At 31.3% G+C, this 18,070-nt stretch overlaps 3 protein-coding genes and 1 non-coding gene across 4 annotated transcripts; 2 read left to right on the forward strand and 2 right to left on the reverse strand.

The window, feature by feature from the left end:
- Window positions 1-4,681: 4,681 nt before the first annotated feature.
- On the reverse strand, window positions 4,682-5,346 carry LOC113850921. Its single transcript, XM_027481438.1, has 2 exons — window positions 5,101-5,346; window positions 4,682-4,879 (listed from the first exon to the last, which is right to left on the reverse strand). The coding sequence occupies exons 1-2, from the start codon at window positions 5,344-5,346 to the stop codon at window positions 4,682-4,684; spliced, it is 444 nt and encodes a 147-aa protein (XP_027337239.1).
- On the forward strand, window positions 4,902-5,008 carry LOC113853344. The gene has a single exon (XR_003502517.1). It is a non-coding gene; the product is annotated as a small nucleolar RNA R71 (small nucleolar RNA).
- Window positions 5,347-8,923: 3,577 nt separating the features above from the next.
- LOC113853157 lies at window positions 8,924-10,162 on the forward strand. Its single transcript, XM_027483635.1, has one exon. It carries the CDS (start codon window positions 8,924-8,926, stop codon window positions 9,929-9,931), a length of 1,008 nt encoding a protein of 335 aa, XP_027339436.1. The 3' UTR covers window positions 9,932-10,162.
- A 3,357-nt stretch (window positions 10,163-13,519) lies between these two features.
- On the reverse strand, window positions 13,520-15,514 carry LOC113850927 (probable indole-3-pyruvate monooxygenase YUCCA11). The gene is made up of 4 exons (XM_027481441.1): window positions 14,900-15,514; window positions 14,360-14,593; window positions 14,085-14,210; window positions 13,520-13,744 (listed from the first exon to the last, which is right to left on the reverse strand). Exons 1-4 carry the CDS (start codon window positions 15,512-15,514, stop codon window positions 13,520-13,522), a joined length of 1,200 nt encoding a protein of 399 aa, XP_027337242.1.
- Window positions 15,515-18,070: the final 2,556 nt, after the last annotated feature.

Genomic DNA, 18,070 nt, shown 5'->3' on the forward strand with positions numbered 1-18,070 from the left:
CTATTCTAAACTATTTTACTTCTACTTGTATCCCAATAATGGAGGGTCTCATAAATGAACAATTTCTTTCTCCCTCTGGACGTCTCCTTCAAAATAAATTTTAAGGCGTTGTCCATTAACTTTGAACACTCTATCAGAAGAAGGATCTTGAATTGTAATTGCTCCAAAAGGAGAGACCTCCTTGATTACAAATGGGCCAGACCATTTTGACTTTAATTTGCCTGGAAACAACCTCAGTCTAAAATTGAATAGTAAAACTTGTTGTCCAAGCTGAAAGACTCTGTGTTTGATTGTCTTGTCATGATAGATCTTGGCCCTTAATTTGTATATTGCAACATTTTCTTCATAAGTCAAATTCCTCTATTCCTCTAACTCAGTGAGCTGCAATTTCTTTTGTTCTTGTGACATTTTCTCATTCAAATTTAAATACTTGATTGCCCAATGTATTTTGTGCTTTAATTCTAATGGAAGGTGACAAGCTTTTCCATATACCAACTGATATGGAGACATTCTAGTGGAGCTCTTGTAAGCTGTACGATAGGCCCACAAAGCATCATCTAGCTTGGTTGAGCCATCTCTTCTGGTGTTGCCCACTATTTTCTCCAATATTCTCTTAATCTTCACCTCAACCTGCCCACTTGTTTGTGGGTGATAAGGTGTTGCCACCTTATGCTTGACATTGTACTTGGTGAGAAGAGATTGAAGCTGCTGGTTGCAAAAATGGGTGCCACCATCACTGATTAAAATCCTTGGCACTCTAAACCTTACAAAAATATTTCTTTTCAAGAACTTGATCACGGTCTGGGCATTGTTTAAAGGTGCTGCAATTACTTTAGCCCACTTGGATACATAATCAATTGCCACCAAAATATATTTGTTCTAGAATGACGATGGGAATGGTCCCATGAAATCCATACCCCAGCAGTCAAATACTTCAACTTCTAAAGTGTTGTTGAGGGGCATTTCATTCTTCTTTGTGATATTTCCCAGCCTTTGACATTTATCACAATTTCTAGTGTTTGCAAATGCATCCTTGAAGATTGTTGGCCAGAAGAATCCACTCTGTAGGACTTTTGCAGCAGTCTTATCTCCATTAAAATGTCCTCCATATGGGGAATCATGGCAATGTCATAGAATGCTTTGAATTTCAGCTTGTGGCACGCACCTCCTAAGTATACCATCTTTTCCAATTTTCAACAAGAAAGGGTCCCATATATACTGATTAGCATTCTTAAAGAACTTCTTCTTCTGTTGCCATGTTAAATGTTCTGAGATGACATCGGAGGATTTACAATTGGCTATATCAGCAAACCATGGCCTTTCTGTGATAACCAATAGCTGTTTATTAGAAAAATTTTCTTGAATTTCCTCTGCTGCATAGGAAGATGAAGTCCCTTCCAACCTTGATAGATGATCTGCAATCACATTATCTTTGCCTTTTTTATCACAAATTTTCAGATCAAACTCTTGCAACAATAAAATCCAATGAATTAGTCTTGGTTTAGACTCTTTCTTTGAAAACAAAAATTTTAGAGCAGCATGATCTGTGTGAATAATCACTTTGGACCCTATGAGATATGATCTAAATTTTTTCAATGTGAAAACCATTGCAAGTAATTCTTTCTCTGTTGTGGCATAACGAATTTGTGCCTCATTCAAAACTCTATTTGTATAATAATTATGTGAAAAATTCTGCCTACTTTCTGTCCTAACACTGCACCTACTGCAAAATCACTTGCATCACATGTAATTTCAAAAGGGATGTTCCAATTAGGTGCTGTTATAATAGGTGAAGTGATCAATTTTCTCTTAATAACATTAAAAGCATTTAGGCGGTTTTCATCAAAGATAAAAGGTGTGTCTTTATTTAAAAGTGAGCAGAGAGGTTTCACAATTTTAGAAAAATCCTGAATAAATCTACGGTAAAAACAAGCATGACCCAAGAAACTTCTTATCCCTCTAACATTAGTTGGCGGTGGCAGATTCTCTATTACTTTCACTTTTGCCCTATCAACCTCAATACCCCTTGCAGAGATTTTATGTCTTAGTACTATGCCTTCTTGTACCATGAAATGACACTTCTCCCAGTTGAGAACTAGGTTGGTCTCAATACACCTCTGCAAAACACAAGATAAATTAGTCAAACATAAATAAAAAAAGTGTCCAAAAATAGAAAAATCGTCCATGAAAACTTCTATGGACTTTTTAATCATATCAGCAAAAATGGCAAGCATGCATCGCTGAAATGTAGCGGAAGCGTTGCAAAACCCAAACGACATTCTTCAGTATGCAAAAACACCAAAGGGACAAGTGAATGAGGTCTTCTCTTGACCTTCTAGGCTGACTGTAATCTAGTTGTACCCGGAATAGCCATCTAGAAAGCAATAAAACTCTTGGCCAACCAGCCTTTCGAGCATCTGGTCCATGTGTGGCAATGGAAGATAGTCCTTGTGAGTAACTTGATTCAGCCTTCGGTAGTTAATACACATCCTTCACCCTGTCACAGTTCAGATGGGGATAAGTTCATTATTATCATTTTTGACCACTGTCATGCCTCCCTTCTTAGGCACTACTTGCACTGGGCTTACCCACTTGTTGTCCAAAATAAGATAAATCATCTCGGCCGCTAGAAGCTTCAGTACTTTCTTTTTCATGACCTATTTCATTACTAGCTTCAGTCTCCTTTGTGGCTACACAACTGGTGTAAATTTCTCCTCCATTTTAATATTGTGCATGCAGAAAATGGGACTGATTCCTTTCAAGTCTGCAATAGACCATCCGATGGCTGCCTTATGCTTTTTCAAAACTCTCAATAATTTTTCTTCATTCAGTTGAGAGAGCTTGCTGCTAATTATCACTGGGCAAGTCTTCTTTTCCCCTAAAAATACATATTTTAAGTGTGGGGGTAGGGGTTTTAGTTCTAGCTACTATGCATCCCCTGAATTTGACTCTTCTAGACTTTCAGCATTTGTATTTTTCTGCAACTCAGGCTGAGCATCTAGCTGCTGCACAATTTCTTGCAACTCTGCATCACTTTCTTCCTCATCATTCATGACAGCATTGATTAAAGCTTTCTTCAATGGATCTGCATAATTTTCCTACATCAAACCTCTTGCTGCCACCAAGGAATCAACCATGTCTATGCAAAAACAATTGTCATTGTCATTCGGATGCTGCATTGCCTCAAATACTTTGAAAATCACTTTCTCATCATGTACTCTCAACATTAATTGACCTTGTTGCACATCAATTAATGCTCTTCTAGTAGCTAGAAAAGGTCTTCTAAGAATCACGGGCACTTCAAAGTCTTCATCCATGTCTAAGACAACAAAGTCCGCTGGAAAGATTAGCTTATCCACCTTTATCAGCACATCCTCCAATATACCATAAGGATATTTAATGGATCAATAAGTCATTTGGAGAGCCATCCTTGTATCTTTGACTTTTCCAATTCCTAATTTCCTTAAGATGGAGAGAGGCATCAAGTTGATGCTGGCCCCCAAGTCACATAGGGCCTTTCCAATGGTCACTTTCCCTATAGTGCAGGGAATTGTGAAGCTGCCTGGATCCTTTAATTTTGGAGGTAATTTCCTCCGTAAGATTGCACTACATTCTTCGGTCAATGCTATTGTAGCATCCTCCTTTAATTTTCTCTTCTTTGAAAGCAGATCCTTCATAAATTTAGCATAAAGAGACATCTGCTCTAGTGCTTCTGCAAACGGAATATTGATGTGAAGCTTTTTGAAAATATCCAAAAATTTGAAAAATTGCTCTTCTTTGCCCTTGTTCTTCTGGAGGTGTGGGTATGGCAACTTGACATAGGGAGGAGGGATTTGAGGCTTGCAAGAGTCCTCCAAAATTTGCTTCTTGGATCTGTTCCAATAAGCTTCATCCACCACCAATTTCTATTTTAGTGGATTCTTCTCCTCTACTTTCTCATTTTCACTCTCCACTTCCTATTCTTCAATTATGAATTTGGGTTGCTGCTCTGTTGCTTTTTCTTCATGTGCAGAACTTGAACTCTCTCCCTTTTCAAGTGGCTTTTGCTTGATTTGTGGCTCCACCACTTTCCCACTCCTTGTGGTGATTGCTTGACAGAACTCTTTTGGATTTTCAACCGTATTCCCTAAAAATGAGCCTTGAGCTGGTTCATTTATTTTTTTTATAATTTGCCCCATTTGGTTCTCCAAATTCTTCATGGAAGCTTCTTGATTTTCCATCCTTGTGCTTGCATCCTGCATAAACAAATTCGTGGTTTGAGTTAATTGTACAAGTGTTTTTTCAATAGTTGATACTTGATCATGTGTAGGCTGGTTTTGCTGTTGAATTACTCCAAGATTTTGAAAATTTTGCTGTTACCATTGTCCTTGTTGATGGTTTGGCCTTGGTGCTATTGGAGGATAATGAGATGGGTTTGGTGACCTAGCATTAAAGTTTGAATTTGGTCTGAACTGCTACTGTTGAGGTGGATAAACAAGTTTCTGTTGAATGTTCTGTTGCTGCCACTGCGGTTTTGAATTGAAATTCTGCTGCCTTGACATGTTATTCATGAAATTCACCTATTTAATCCCTTGTTCATCATAATGTTCTTCATTAAACTCCTCTTGGTTGGAAGTACCAACAAACTACACTTGTTTAGTGCCTTCTATCTTCATATTTTCAAGCTTAGAATTTAGGGAATTTAGGCCAGCAGTGCGTCCAATGTGTTCAATTCCAGTACACCCCTCTTCATTGTACTTTTGTCTCTGTGGTTGTAGTTGTTAGATGCCATTACCTCAATAAGTTCACGAGCTTCTGCAGGAGTCTTCAAGGAAAGTGATCCTCCAACAACTGCATCTACCATAGTCTTGGTAGCCACATTCAACCCATCATCAAATGTCTTTATTTGCAGCCAATCACATAGTTCATGATAAGGGCAGCTTCTTAAAAGCTCCTTAAATTTCTCCCAAGCCTCTTGAAGTGTTTCATCTTCTCTTTGAGAGAAAGCCACAATCTCTTGTCTAAGTCTTCCCAAGTGGTGATACTTCCTTCTGGTTGAGAAAATAGCTAGCTCTTTACTTTATCTCTCAATGAAAATGGGAAGACCGATAATCGAACTACCTCATCACTGACCCCATTCATCCTCACCATGTTGCAAATGGCTAAGAAGTTTTGGATGTGGGTGTGAGGGTCTTCCGAAGGATGTCCCACAAATTGTTCTTGCTGTACCACTCTCATCAAATCTAGTCTAATCTCAAAGTTGTTTGCTTGAATGGGGGGTTTCACAATGCTGGTGGGGTTTTCCCTTGGTCTTGCACGAGCATAATCATTAAGAGTCCTCTTTTCGATGTTATCATTCCCAGCCATGGTTGGAGATCTTTCTTCTTTTTGTGATCTTTTTCCTTTGTTTTTGTTCTTTTTCTTAAAATTTATAATCGGCTGGTCAAGGTCAGTAGATGAGTCACTACTTTTGATTTTCTCCTTGCCTCGCATCAACTGTTACAGCTGTTGTACTTAAGTTCCTGTCACAAACTTGAAACACAACAAACGTTATTAACCCAATCTAACATATTCTCATTACCATTGATATTAACAATCATTTTCCCCGGCAACAGCGCCAGAAACTTGATAAACTTTTTGGCAAGTACACCAAATCGTTGAAGTTACAAAAGATTATCGTCCACGGGGATAAATGTTAAGTATCAAACCACAAGAATATTACTAGCTGAATCACCAAAAACAGGGTATATATAGTAGTACGAAATTAAATATAGCAGAATTGTAAAACTGAAAGTAAAGGTGCTGAAATTACAATTAATAAATGGACAAAAGTAAAACTTAATACAAAAAATAATTAACAGGACTGTAGAATGTAAATAACTCAAGTAGAGAAAATGAGTTTTTGCAAAGATTAATAAATGGGTTGAGTTTAGAATCCTTTATCCCTTTCCCCTTGCTTAAAATATACTTGTAACTCAAAATATAGTCAATCTAATGGTCAGGTTGTCTAAATTATCCAACTCCAATCCCTTGGTAATTGGTTCTAAAATGACTTTTAATCTCGTAATCCCTTAGGTAAACCAAAAATGTTCAACATTAAGGATAAGACCGATATGACCACATTATCATAAATTTCTATTCCTAGACAATTCATAGTAAGTATTTTAACCTCAATCCAAGAAAGCCCACAACTTTCCAGCAATGAACAACTTTTCATCAACCCCATTCACGTAGAACAGTGAGGCATTAAGTTCAGAATTAAAAAGTTAGATTAAAGCTTCTATCTTGAGTTACAATGCTTAGTTCATTGCAATGGGTAAAGGTATAAGTTTATTTTTACTCAACCCCAAGAGATTTAACAAGACATAATGGAAATGGAAAGAAACAAACTAAAATATATTGAAAAGATAAGAGTCATGTTCAGCAGATAAACTTTCAACAAATGAAAATGAAAAAGCTATTATTCTATTACAAAGTAAAAAAGAACAAAGAAAGAATGTACATATCTTTCATCTAAATCCTAGTAATGAAAGGAAAGGAATGACCTACCCAACATTCCCTGCAGAGGAATGTTCAAAAACCTAAAAATTTTGTCTTGAAAAATGAAGAAAAAAACCAAAAATAAAAAGTTCCAAGATGCTATCTTTTTTAGAAAATTCTGCTTTTATAGACTCTGTCAGCATCGTGTCCACACACTCAAAAGTCCATGTTCCCACAATTATGTCCTGCAGCAGCTGCATCCTTTACTCTTTAAATCACAATTTCAAATTCCTTCTAATTCCTTCAAAAACGAAATGTCAAATATCAGAATATGACTATTCCATAAATTTTCAGCAATCACAATATCTCATTGAATTTTTTAATTAATTGCATTAACTAATAATTTTAATTTAATGAAACATGCTAAAAACCTTAAATTTTCTCTGTGAGTCAATGACTCAGTGTGACTAAAAGAATAGAAAAATGGAGAAGGAGTAGAAGAATCTTGACATGTTGCTTGAGCAAATCCGCATTGCTTGAAGGGATTTTTTGTCCCAAGGTTTATCTCAATGGAAATTAAACATGCTTTTGTGATAGAAATGGAGGATAAAAACATAATATTTGAAGTTAATTGAAATAAAGTATTTTGGAACACACCAATAAATTTGTATTTGATATTTTATTATACTGTTGTATTAGAATGTAGTAAGAGGTTTAAAAAGTCTGAGTTGTAAAAAAAATTACGTAGGCTTAATTTAGGTCAATGTATAAAAAAGTCATATAAGAATCCTAACTTTAAATCGAGTCTAAATTAATTTCATACTTTTGAAAACACAATCTAATATAGTCTAATGTGTGCTTAACTCAAATGAACTCAAATAAACTAAATGACTTCTTTTAACAACTCTAATTTCGCCTAAAAAATTATTTTTTTAAAAATAAATTAAAAAAACTTTTGTATCATCTACATGTATATATAATTTGTCAATCATAATTCTTAAACAAGAATTTTTACAACAAGTATTTAAAATGATTTTAAATATTAATATTCGTAGAGACAAATATAATTTTTTAGTTAAAAATTGTTATAATATTAATATTTTATCAAAATAATTTGTGTAAGTATTAGAATGAATTGTTAATATTATGACAGGATTTTAAATGTTTATATTAATTTTATTTTTATTTTAAATAATCATTGATTTTTATCAAATTATTATTATTATTATTATTATTATTATTATATCAAATAAGATTAATTAAAGAGATAAACATTTTAAAAGTAAAAAATAAATTACAAAAAATCATAAATTAAAAAATAATGAAATATAAAATTGATGTGGCTCGAAAAAAAAAATAATTTAATAGAATTGTCTAATACTAGACAATATCAATACCTTAAATTAATAAATAATTTTGTTTACGTTTTCTTAATAATTTTAAAAATTATCCTAAACTGGTAAAAAGAAGTCCGCGTCCTTGTCTTTTGATGAAACCGAAGAAATTGCCATTGAAGTTTGAGTAGAGGAAGGAATGAAACAACCTCTTAGTCTGAGACTCTGAGGTGGGAATGAAGCCCTTAGTCCAGAAATTTTATTTGGGGATATGAGAGGGCGTCGTCAAAAAATAAATATATATCATAATTATTATTTTCTTTTTTATTTTAATTAATTCTATTTTTAAAAAATAATATTTATTTTATAATTTTTTCTCCAAATTTACCCTTAAAATAATTACTATCTGAAAAAAATTTATCTCTATTTATTTATTACTTAAACAATTTTTTAAAATAAATATAATAATAGAAAATTACTCGTCTGTTTGATGTAGGAATGAACGAGTATTCATACACTTTCTCATAATCATCGCCTCTGCGTAACGTGAACGTCGACGACATAAGTCAGTCTTCGTTTCGCTACCCTTTCATGACGAACCCGAAGTCATTGCTCTTCCAGTCTTCATTGGTTCCCCTTAACGTTTAGAGAGGGAGATAAAAAGCAACGACTTCGTTCTACCCTTAAACACACGTTCCAAACTCTAGCTAATATTATGACAATATTTAGTTGTTAATATATTACAATTCAGATTCCTATGTGTACATAGTATATAAATATTCAACAAAATTCTCAATCATTTAAAACTATTCATTTTTTTTTTATCCCTTTTCTTACCATAAATCATCACTTATTGTATCTGTTATTTTTTATTTCAATTTCTTTTTTAACATGGAGCCCTCAAAGAAAATCTACCAAACAATTATCGTACAAGTCCTTAGAGAATCATGCTTGTTCTAGCTTGAAGTCTTGGCTCCGAGTTTCATTTGGTAAATCATTTAGTATAGCTGTTGGGTATGCTGATTGATCTCTTTCCATTATAAAAGCCACCTTTGAACCTAAAAGACACTCGTCTCTAAATCCTTCCCCATCCCACCGCTCTAAACCACTGAAGAGACTAAAACATAACAATGGACACAGAGCAAGAAAATATGCAACTTCTTGGTCTCTTTGGCATCTACAACGAATCATACAAGATCATATTTTCATGGAGCAAGATCTTCAGTCAGATCACCTTAACTCTAATCCTCCCTCTCTCCTTCATCTTCTTCATTCATATCCAACTCTCCGAGGTCATCTTCGGGATGATTTTAGATGACTCCAAGAATTTCACCCAAACCCCACGTGACACACCCCAATACCAAAAGCTCATTCAGACGATATCCTCCGACTGGGCCATTTTCTTTGTCTTCAAACTCTTTTACTTTATTTTCGTCCTTATCTTCTCCCTTCTCTCCACCTCTGCAGTCGTTTACACTGTCGCTTCTGTCTACACTGGCAAAGAAATAACTTTCAATAAGGTCATAAGTGTTGTCCCTAAGGTTTGGAAGAGACTTATGATCACTTTTTTGTGCACCATAGCTGCTTTTCTCTTTTACAATTTTATGGTTGCGTTAGTTGTAGTCATCTGGGCACTTACAATTCAAGAAAAAAGCGGTGGGGTTGCAATTTTTGTGGTCATAATGATCTTATATTTAGCTGGCTTTGTGTACCTCACCGTGGTTTGGCTATCAGCTAGTGTTGTGACTGTGTTAGAAGACTCGTACGGGTTTGAAGCCATGATGAAGAGTAAGGCGCTGATAAAAGGGAATATGGGTTTGTCCATAATCATTGTTTTGAAGCTCTACGCTTTGTTCTTTTTGATACACTTGGTGTTCATGATAGTGGTCGTGAATGGAGGGAAGTTCTTCAATTTAGGCACAGTGGACAGAACAGTGGGTGGGATTCTATGTTTGCTGTTGTTGTCTCATTTGTTCAGGTTGAAGCTTGTTATCCAAACAGTGCTTTATTTTGTTTGCAAATCCTACCACCACGAGATTATTGACAAGTCAATTTTGTCAGATCACCTTGAAGTGTATCAAAGAGAGTATAATGAGCCTTTGAAAGCTAAAGATGTTCAGCTGGATTATCATGTCTGATAGCTAGATATATAAGAAACATCGCTTATCTATCTAAATGAATTAATGTTGATACTTCATGTATATCTTCTGTAGTTTATCAATTTTTGGGTGCCATCAGATATATGTCTATCATTATGCGTGATGTGTCAAAGAAGGAATAAACGGGAAAATGAAGTGAATTCCGAAGAGGTACGTCTGTATGCCGCCTATGGCTTCTTTTGCCAAAGGTATTAATAGATATTTAATGCTTTGACTTCAATTTCCATGCTTACAATGATTTGTATATATATTAAATGAACTAATCATGAAAATGTAGCACCGATTTTCAACAAAATTGACTTGGTCTGACCACATATATTTGGGACAGTTGCAGGTACACAAATATTGGGTTCATTTCACAGTATAATCCTCATTTTTTTATGAAACAGTTCATTTTTTTTATTTTTTTACAGATTAATTTTATTAAAATGATCTGACAAAAATTAATATTAAATATTTTATTCCTTCTATCCTTACTCCACTGGTTATTTAATTACATAGAAGGAAGAAAACATTGGTAGTTTGAATTTTGAAAAATTAAATATTGAGAATTCAATTTTTTTAAAAAATCAATGATTAAATATTGATAAAATTAATTTAAAACGTTATTTTTATATTAAAAATTCAGGATTAGGATGATAAGGAACAACTTAATGCGTTTTTTAAAAATTTATTTTTTAAAAAATAAAAGCTTATTTTGTTAATTATTTGACAGTTTTTGAAAAAGGGTCTGACAAAAAATAAAGATGGAAATACAACAGGATACTTTTTAAGGGCCTAGCCTAAGTGATATTTTTATTTAATAAGTCGAATTAAGACGTTTATAAAAGTTATTTTGTTAAAATGTCAAATTTTAATCATTTAAAACGCTTCTTAAGTCAACCGGTCAACTTGTTTATATAATTATAACAATAATATTTTTTACTTTAGAAATACATTTATTTTCTTAGATTTAGACTAATTAGCTTGTTTAATGATAATTTTTTTAGCAATTGAAAATATCTTATTATAATTAAAGTAGTCAAACCCTTAAATAAATCTTCAAAATGATTATATCAAGTATATAAATTAAACTTGAATTTTAAATTTCAGGGGCAAATTCAAGCGTTACAAAACTTAATATAATTCAACCTAGTTTCTTCCTTACAAATAATTAGAGAGTGTAATAAAGATATTGATTTAAAAATTAATAAATTTTTTTAATTAAAAATTATAATAAAAATGTATTAATAATATTAAATATATTTTTTCTAAAAAAATATATTTTGATTCTGTAACTAATGTCTTAATATTCTTAAATAAACCTACTTCTATAATCTTTGCTGAAAAACAAATAACGATATTCGAGTTGATTTAAAATACCTGTTTTAATAGTCCAATTAATTTATATTCGAATTCTTTATTTCGGACAAATACTAAATACAAGTAAAATATTGGGCATAATCTGAGATGACAACATCTGTAATTTATTATTATCAAACATTACATTAGAAAATGAATTGGTTTATCATAAATGACTGCGATCAAATGAAATATGCTTTCCGATACACGTTGTATAGAAGTGAAAACCAGTTCCTTCCCTCAAATCGAATTTCTAATTTGGAGACCAAAACAAGCACACGCTATATAATTAATTTGAGTAAAGAGAGTTCAAGAAGGGTAAGTCAACCTAAATACAATAACATATATGTCTAACATTTACTAGAGAAAAATGAACATAATATAAATCTAAGACTACTGAATGAAGTTGCAGTTACATCTTTTACAATTTACGAATTCAATATAGGATCATTATATATTACTGTTTGTTGTGATTTAATATATATATTCGGTTGGATTTTGATATTGTGCTTGCTCTTGATATCAAGGAACAATTGATGTAATTGTTGTTGAGGGTTTGAGCAATTTAATGAGAAAAACTCTTAACATAGGAAGTTTAATGAATCCAAGGGATGAATCTTTCTCTTATTTACAATGTTGATATAACTTCCGGATTGGAGAAGCAAAGGTAAAAATAAAAATAAAAAAATGTTATAGCTACAAAAGATTTTGAGATGTTTCGAATTAGTTTGAGTTAAAGGTCAGTAACCTTATTAGTTAAGATAAATATGGCAAAAGATTTTCTTACAACTATTGTGTATCTATTTTCTTAAATTGCAAAATTGGTATCATTCCGTTTAACTATCTTGACTTAGCAGTTGGAGTTAATATAAGGTGGATGTTCACACGGAAAAGAAATCATAATTTTTTTCGAAAAAGGTTAATGGCTGGGAAAGATAAACTACTTGTCTATGAGACAACAATGTATTCTAACAATGTATTCTATTAGGGGCAAAAGGAAAAAATCCTCTTGTTGGTAGAGGCATTATCAAAATATTGACCATGGTAGAAATGTAACGCCAAACCGGCCCATTTGAAGGTGTGACTAAAGGAATAGGAAATGGAAAAGCAGTGGATCCACAGTGCTTGAACGATCTCTTTCCCAATGCTTGTTTCAATTAGTGGAAGTTAAACATGATTTTGTGGCCCAAATGGAGTTTAATGTTTGGAGTTGGAATTGAATATTGAGAAAGAGATACTTTGTGTGAGAAGACGGGGTGGTGTATTAAGTTGAGAAATATTTTGGGCTGCTCTCATTGTGTGAAGACAAATTTGATTTTTAGATTTGAAAAATGGATAGCTCAAAGGCTTACTTCGCAAAGTTATCCTATAATATTTTGCAAAGTAAACCTAATTCTCGTCTTTCATTTAATTCCTCTTAATGGAATATTAAAGAGTTTATGGAAATGTTATGTTCTTGTTAAAGTTTTGGCTAGTAATCCGGAGGTATTAGACCACCTTTTTCTTACATTCCAAATATGTTTTAGGGCATGGCCTTCTCTAAGGCTGGTTTTTTGTTGCTTGTCTCGAAGAATGTATTTGAATTGGATGTGAGGCTTAGTTTAATCCTCCATTTGGTTGTACAAGGATTGGAGTAACCTTGATTAATATAACTTTCTTTGCTTAGTTATAGAAAAACAAGTATTTTATACAAATATCGCAATTTAGTGAGGTATAAAGCTTAAACAACTGAGGATTATTTGTCCCGTAGTTCACAATTATTTGATCTTTATGGATTTGTAGAGTGAAAAATATTTTTACAAAGGAGATTACCGATGTGTTCACAAATTGGTACATTTTGTCCTTTAAAGTGAAAATAAAAATTTTGTTGGAACACTGATATTGCTTGAGACTTGTATATATACGAATTGGAGAATACCTTCGCCATTCACTTAATTTAATTTTTCTAATAAAGAAAGAAATTTGAGCAAATAGACAAAAAAAACTAAGCGTAGAAATACATAACAAAGAGTATGTTATATGTAAATAAATACTGCATATATTAGATATTAGCTTTTACATTTTCTTTTGTTTCTCCCTTTTAATTCAACCCACATAGCTGATTACACACCACCAAAAGAAAAAAAAAAAAAGGATCAAAACCATATAATGTTCATACATTAACCATACACACAGACTGCAAACAAAAGGTACTTCAGTTGCATGCTTCATATCTTTATGTAGAACTCAGTTATCTATGAATTTGAGGCATGGATAGTTAGGCTCGGCACTAGACATCTTCCTTGAATTCATAGTCAGATTGATGTCCTCAGCTATACGCTTGGCGTCATAAGAAATGCCTTCTAATCCCCTTCTTGAAAATCCAGCAGCGTAGAGACCATTTTCTCCTTTCCAGTGATTTGGTTGACTTGCTTTAGGCATTCCATTCTCATTGAACAAATCTTTGTAATCCTGCATGCAAATGACACCGACAATAATTCGATCTAGCTTGCTCAGCCACACTCTTAAATCATTAATCAAACTTTCAATGACAAAAATAATTATGTAACTAAGTTTGCATAAATTTATTAGATACTTATAAAACAAAATAAAGAAGTAAAATGAATTAAATATATCTTATAAATTAAAGGTAATTTATGTATTTTCTTATTTTAAAATATTTTTCATTTAATTTAAAAATTAGAAGTCTGCAAGTTACATTTATTTTTAAAAAAATGTTTTTATCAATTTATTTATAAATATTAGAAGTTTATTCAGATTAGCCTTATGTATAATATATGTTATGGTGCACCTTAAGCCACTTCAGCACAGTGCTATTGTATCCAGTAGCAAAGATTATAACATCAAAATGCCAAAATCTTCCGTCTTCAAACTGAACTGTCTTGCCTTCTTCTATGCTTGAAATACCTGGGAAGACCTAAATATAAAAAAATAAAATAAAAATGACAGTCAAATCGATGTAATATCGCTCATCATTAAGGAATTAATGAAGTAAATATTTTTAATATTAAGATATATTAATTTTTAATGACTTAAATAATAAAATTATTATATATCACTAGCTACCTTTATTTTGCCTTTCTTAATCCTACCAACACAACCCACATCAATGGTAGGGGTGCGACCACCCATTTTTTTCAAAGCGAAAGGTCCCTCCGTTGGCCTAGCCAATCCATATTTGGTCATATCTCCATACTTCACTTTGCTCATAAGCAGCATGAGCTTGTCCACCTTCTCCATTTCAAAGTATTTCAGCAAGCACATCCCCAAGTACACCATTTCTTTAGTGAAAAAATGAACCTGAACATATATAACCATGGAGAAACCGATGTGTTAGATTTAGATACACAGATGGAATTTTTATTCATTTATCTATTCACACAATTATCATTAAATTAACATTAAAGCAAAAAAACCCACCATTAGTTAAATATTTGAATCTTAGGTTAATTGGCTTAAAAACAATTAATACCATTGTACAGTTTATTTTAGATTAATTTATATTTTTTTCAATTAGCCTTCTAATCTTGTCTTGTAATTAATAAGAAGAATGCACGTAAAGGACATAGATGAAGAGAGAGAGGGAGAGAGAGAGAGAAGACTCACAGGACTCCTAATAACAATGGAGGTATTTGCACCCCAATTTGAGAGATCATAAGCGATCTCCATGCCAGAATTGCCACAGCCAACAACAAGGACATTTTTGTCATACCATTCTCTTCCATTAAGGTACTTGCTGCAATGCAAATATTCTCCTTCAAACCTATCAAGTCCGTCAATGTTTGGAATGTACCCTTTACTGTTCTCCCCGGTTGCAACCACCAGAAACTCTGACACATAAACCTCATCAACATTTGATGATGTGTCATTAACAACGATCCTCCATTTGCCATTGTTGTCATCAAGAGAAGCAGACTCAACATTTCGGTTATAGCGAATGGAAATCATGAAGTGGTTGACATAGCGGTCTAAGTAGCGTAGAAACTCAACCCTAGGCACAAAGTTGGGTAAATCAGATGAAAAGGGCATGTGAGGAAGGTTACAAAAATCTTTGCCTAAGTGAAGTTTCAAGCGGTCATAGGTTCTTTTCCTCCAAAGAGATGCATGACAATCATCTCTTTCTAGGACAATGTTGGAAATGCAAAGTTTGTTAAGGCATGCAGAGGTTGCTAGGCCAGCAGGCCCTGCACCCACAATCACAACAGGCACTTCAATCTCCATGGTTTCAAAGGTTTTAGATATTTGGTAATGCTGCTAATGCACTTACTCAATTTCTTGGTTTTCTTCCCTTGCTATGGTGATGCTTTTATAACCAAGCAGGTCCATTGTTAACGTTAAGGTTTATTTGGTACAGGTTTGATGAGTTGCCATCCAGATACTGCTGAACCTCATTTTAGTTTTCCTTTTTATTCTTAGTATTTAATTTGGTCAATAAACATAAATTAAGTAAATTTCAACATAGGAATAAAATAATATCTTTCGGTTACTTTTGGCCCAAAAAAAAGATTTTTCTATTGTCAAGCATTTATACAGCAAGGATAACTATATATATTTTTAGTCCAGAAAGCAATTTTTTTTGTCGTCAACAACATTTTATATTACTTTTAGTAGTTTAATAACCGTTACCTTTTATTAGTTTAATCTTTTTTCTTTTCTGGTTTTTCAGCTAATTTGTTATTCAGAGTTTTTCAAAGCTTCTTCCTCTGAAATAAGAAAGAAGATATTTATGTGCTTTACGTATCATTAATTAATTATTCGAGAAGTGAAATTTTATTAAAAATTATAAAATATGAATTAAATTTATTAAATAAAAAATGAAACTCGTATTATTGTATATATTTTAACAAATAACTAATAATATATTATTGAAATTCTGTTAAAAAATATTAATAACCTTTCACTTAATTAATATGCAATAGGTTTTTCATCCGATGACTACCGGCGGTGACTTGTTAATAACCGTTTCTGCTTATTTGTGTTTAAATTTAATTAAAAAAAGTAATCACTGTTAATTAATTAATGTCTATGTAAAATCTATTATATGTGTTATAATATTTAACTCGTTGCATCAATTTAATCACCAAAGAAGAAACGAAATTAGTTTGCATAATTGGATAAAAGGTGAATTTAGAAAACATTTTAATTTAGGATTTATTTAATTAATAGCATAAGATTTTATACTATAAATTAAACTGTAAAATTTATTGACATAAATTTTTAAAAATTATTTCAATAAGTTATACCGTGATTATTCAAACAATTACAAAAAAAATTGACAAACTCTTCATAAGTTTTTCTAAACACATTTTAAATAATATAAAAAATTAATGTAACCACCATTTTCAACAACTCAGTTGCGCATATTGTACTATCCCCACACCTTTACTTTTCTAATTTTTTTTAATTTAATTTTTACCAAAATGTAACATATATTTTATATAATGTTTTTTTTTTACGGTGAGTACTTTCTAAAATATTAATAAAATATAAGCATATATAAATTTAATATTTTTGGCGTAATTTAACTCGAGTTTGATTTGCTTAGCAAGTTTATTTTAAACATTTTAAAATGTTCAATCTAACTTTTTAAAGGTATATTAAAGATTGTAAAACAAATTTTTTCTCTTTCAAGTATTAACAAAATATTTTTAATATATTTGGTTGGAAATTTAACTGTAATAATTATATATTAAAGATGTAAAAAAAAATTTAACACATACAATGTTGCATAGAATAAAAAATTATATATAGTAAATTTTTATTACAAATTATAAAATGTAATATAAAATTAATTATTGATACTGTTAAATGTTATACTTTTTAATAAAAAAATATTATAAATTTTTTTCTTTTATACAATACTATTTTAAAAAATTAAAAATATAATTAGAAATAAATTATACTACCTCTATTCTTATTTATGATAAATAACTACTAATATTTTTTAAAAATATAAGGAAGAAAGAATTTTTTCAAATATATTAATTATTAAAAAATTTATATCTTTATTTATGGTAAAATTTGTATTAATAAAGTATTCACCTTTTATCTATAAAAGTGAATATATTTATTTATTTATTTAATACATAACATAGTAATTTGACCATTTAATGCTATAAATATTTTTGGAATAGAATATAAATTAATGACATTTTTATTAATCTTAATGAATTAGGTATTTATTATTTATTATTTATTATTATAAATAAAATTAGATGTAGTATTAAATTTGAAGTTATCGATATTTCCAATTTAACTTAATCACATTAAATTTAATTAATTATCATCAGTAATTAATGCAGTACAAAATGCTACGAAAATATTACTCTTTCTGCCTCTGAAAATAGTTTTTGAATTATTTTTAAAAATAATAATCATTTTATAATTTTAAAATAAAATTAATTTTTATCTTTAAATTTTACCCTTAAAATAATTATACTAAAATTTATTCAATATTTTTTCTATTTATTTATTATATAATAAAATATTTTATAATAATTTTAATAAAAATAAAATAATTAAATGTAGTTTTTAATTTCTTTATCGTACAATCTTAAATGACTATTTGGTGGAGAAAAAGCTACTAGCATTATTCCAAAATGCTAAAAGTGGTTCAAATCCAACATTACAAATTAACTTTTTGGAACATTTTCCTTCTTTTCCCATCATAACATATGCCACATCCAGGAAATAAGGTATAATCAACGATAATTTTATGACAGCTTTTTGAGTTTTTTGGAGACAGAACTGTATTCACTATCACTAACACCGTTGACT

Source organism: Abrus precatorius, unplaced genomic scaffold (genome assembly GCF_003935025.1).
Source record: "Abrus precatorius isolate BTA unplaced genomic scaffold, Abrus_2018 Scaffold10, whole genome shotgun sequence".
NCBI lineage: Eukaryota > Viridiplantae > Streptophyta > Magnoliopsida > Fabales > Fabaceae > Abrus > Abrus precatorius.

What these genes read in the sequence shown, in the direction of transcription:
- LOC113850921 (XM_027481438.1), bottom strand. Translation starts at nt 5,346, where the DNA reads ATGGCTGGGAATGATAACATCGAAAAGAGGACTCTTAATGATTATGCT. An exon ending in TGAATGGGGTCAGTGATGAG is followed by an intron (nt 4,880 to 5,100) that starts GTAGTTCGATTA and finishes CTGCAAATAAAG; the next exon opens with ACATTTGATGATGGGTTGAA.
- LOC113853157 (XM_027483635.1), top strand. Translation starts at nt 8,924, where the DNA reads ATGGACACAGAGCAAGAAAATATGCAACTTCTTGGTCTCTTTGGCATC.
- LOC113850927 (XM_027481441.1), bottom strand. Translation starts at nt 15,514, where the DNA reads ATGGAGATTGAAGTGCCTGTTGTGATTGTGGGTGCAGGGCCTGCTGGC. An exon ending in CCATTGTTATTAGGAGTCCT is followed by an intron (nt 14,594 to 14,899) that starts GTGAGTCTTCTC and finishes ATATATGTTCAG; the next exon opens with GTTCATTTTTTCACTAAAGA. An exon ending in TTAAGAAAGGCAAAATAAAG is followed by an intron (nt 14,211 to 14,359) that starts GTAGCTAGTGAT and finishes TTTTATATTTAG; the next exon opens with GTCTTCCCAGGTATTTCAAG.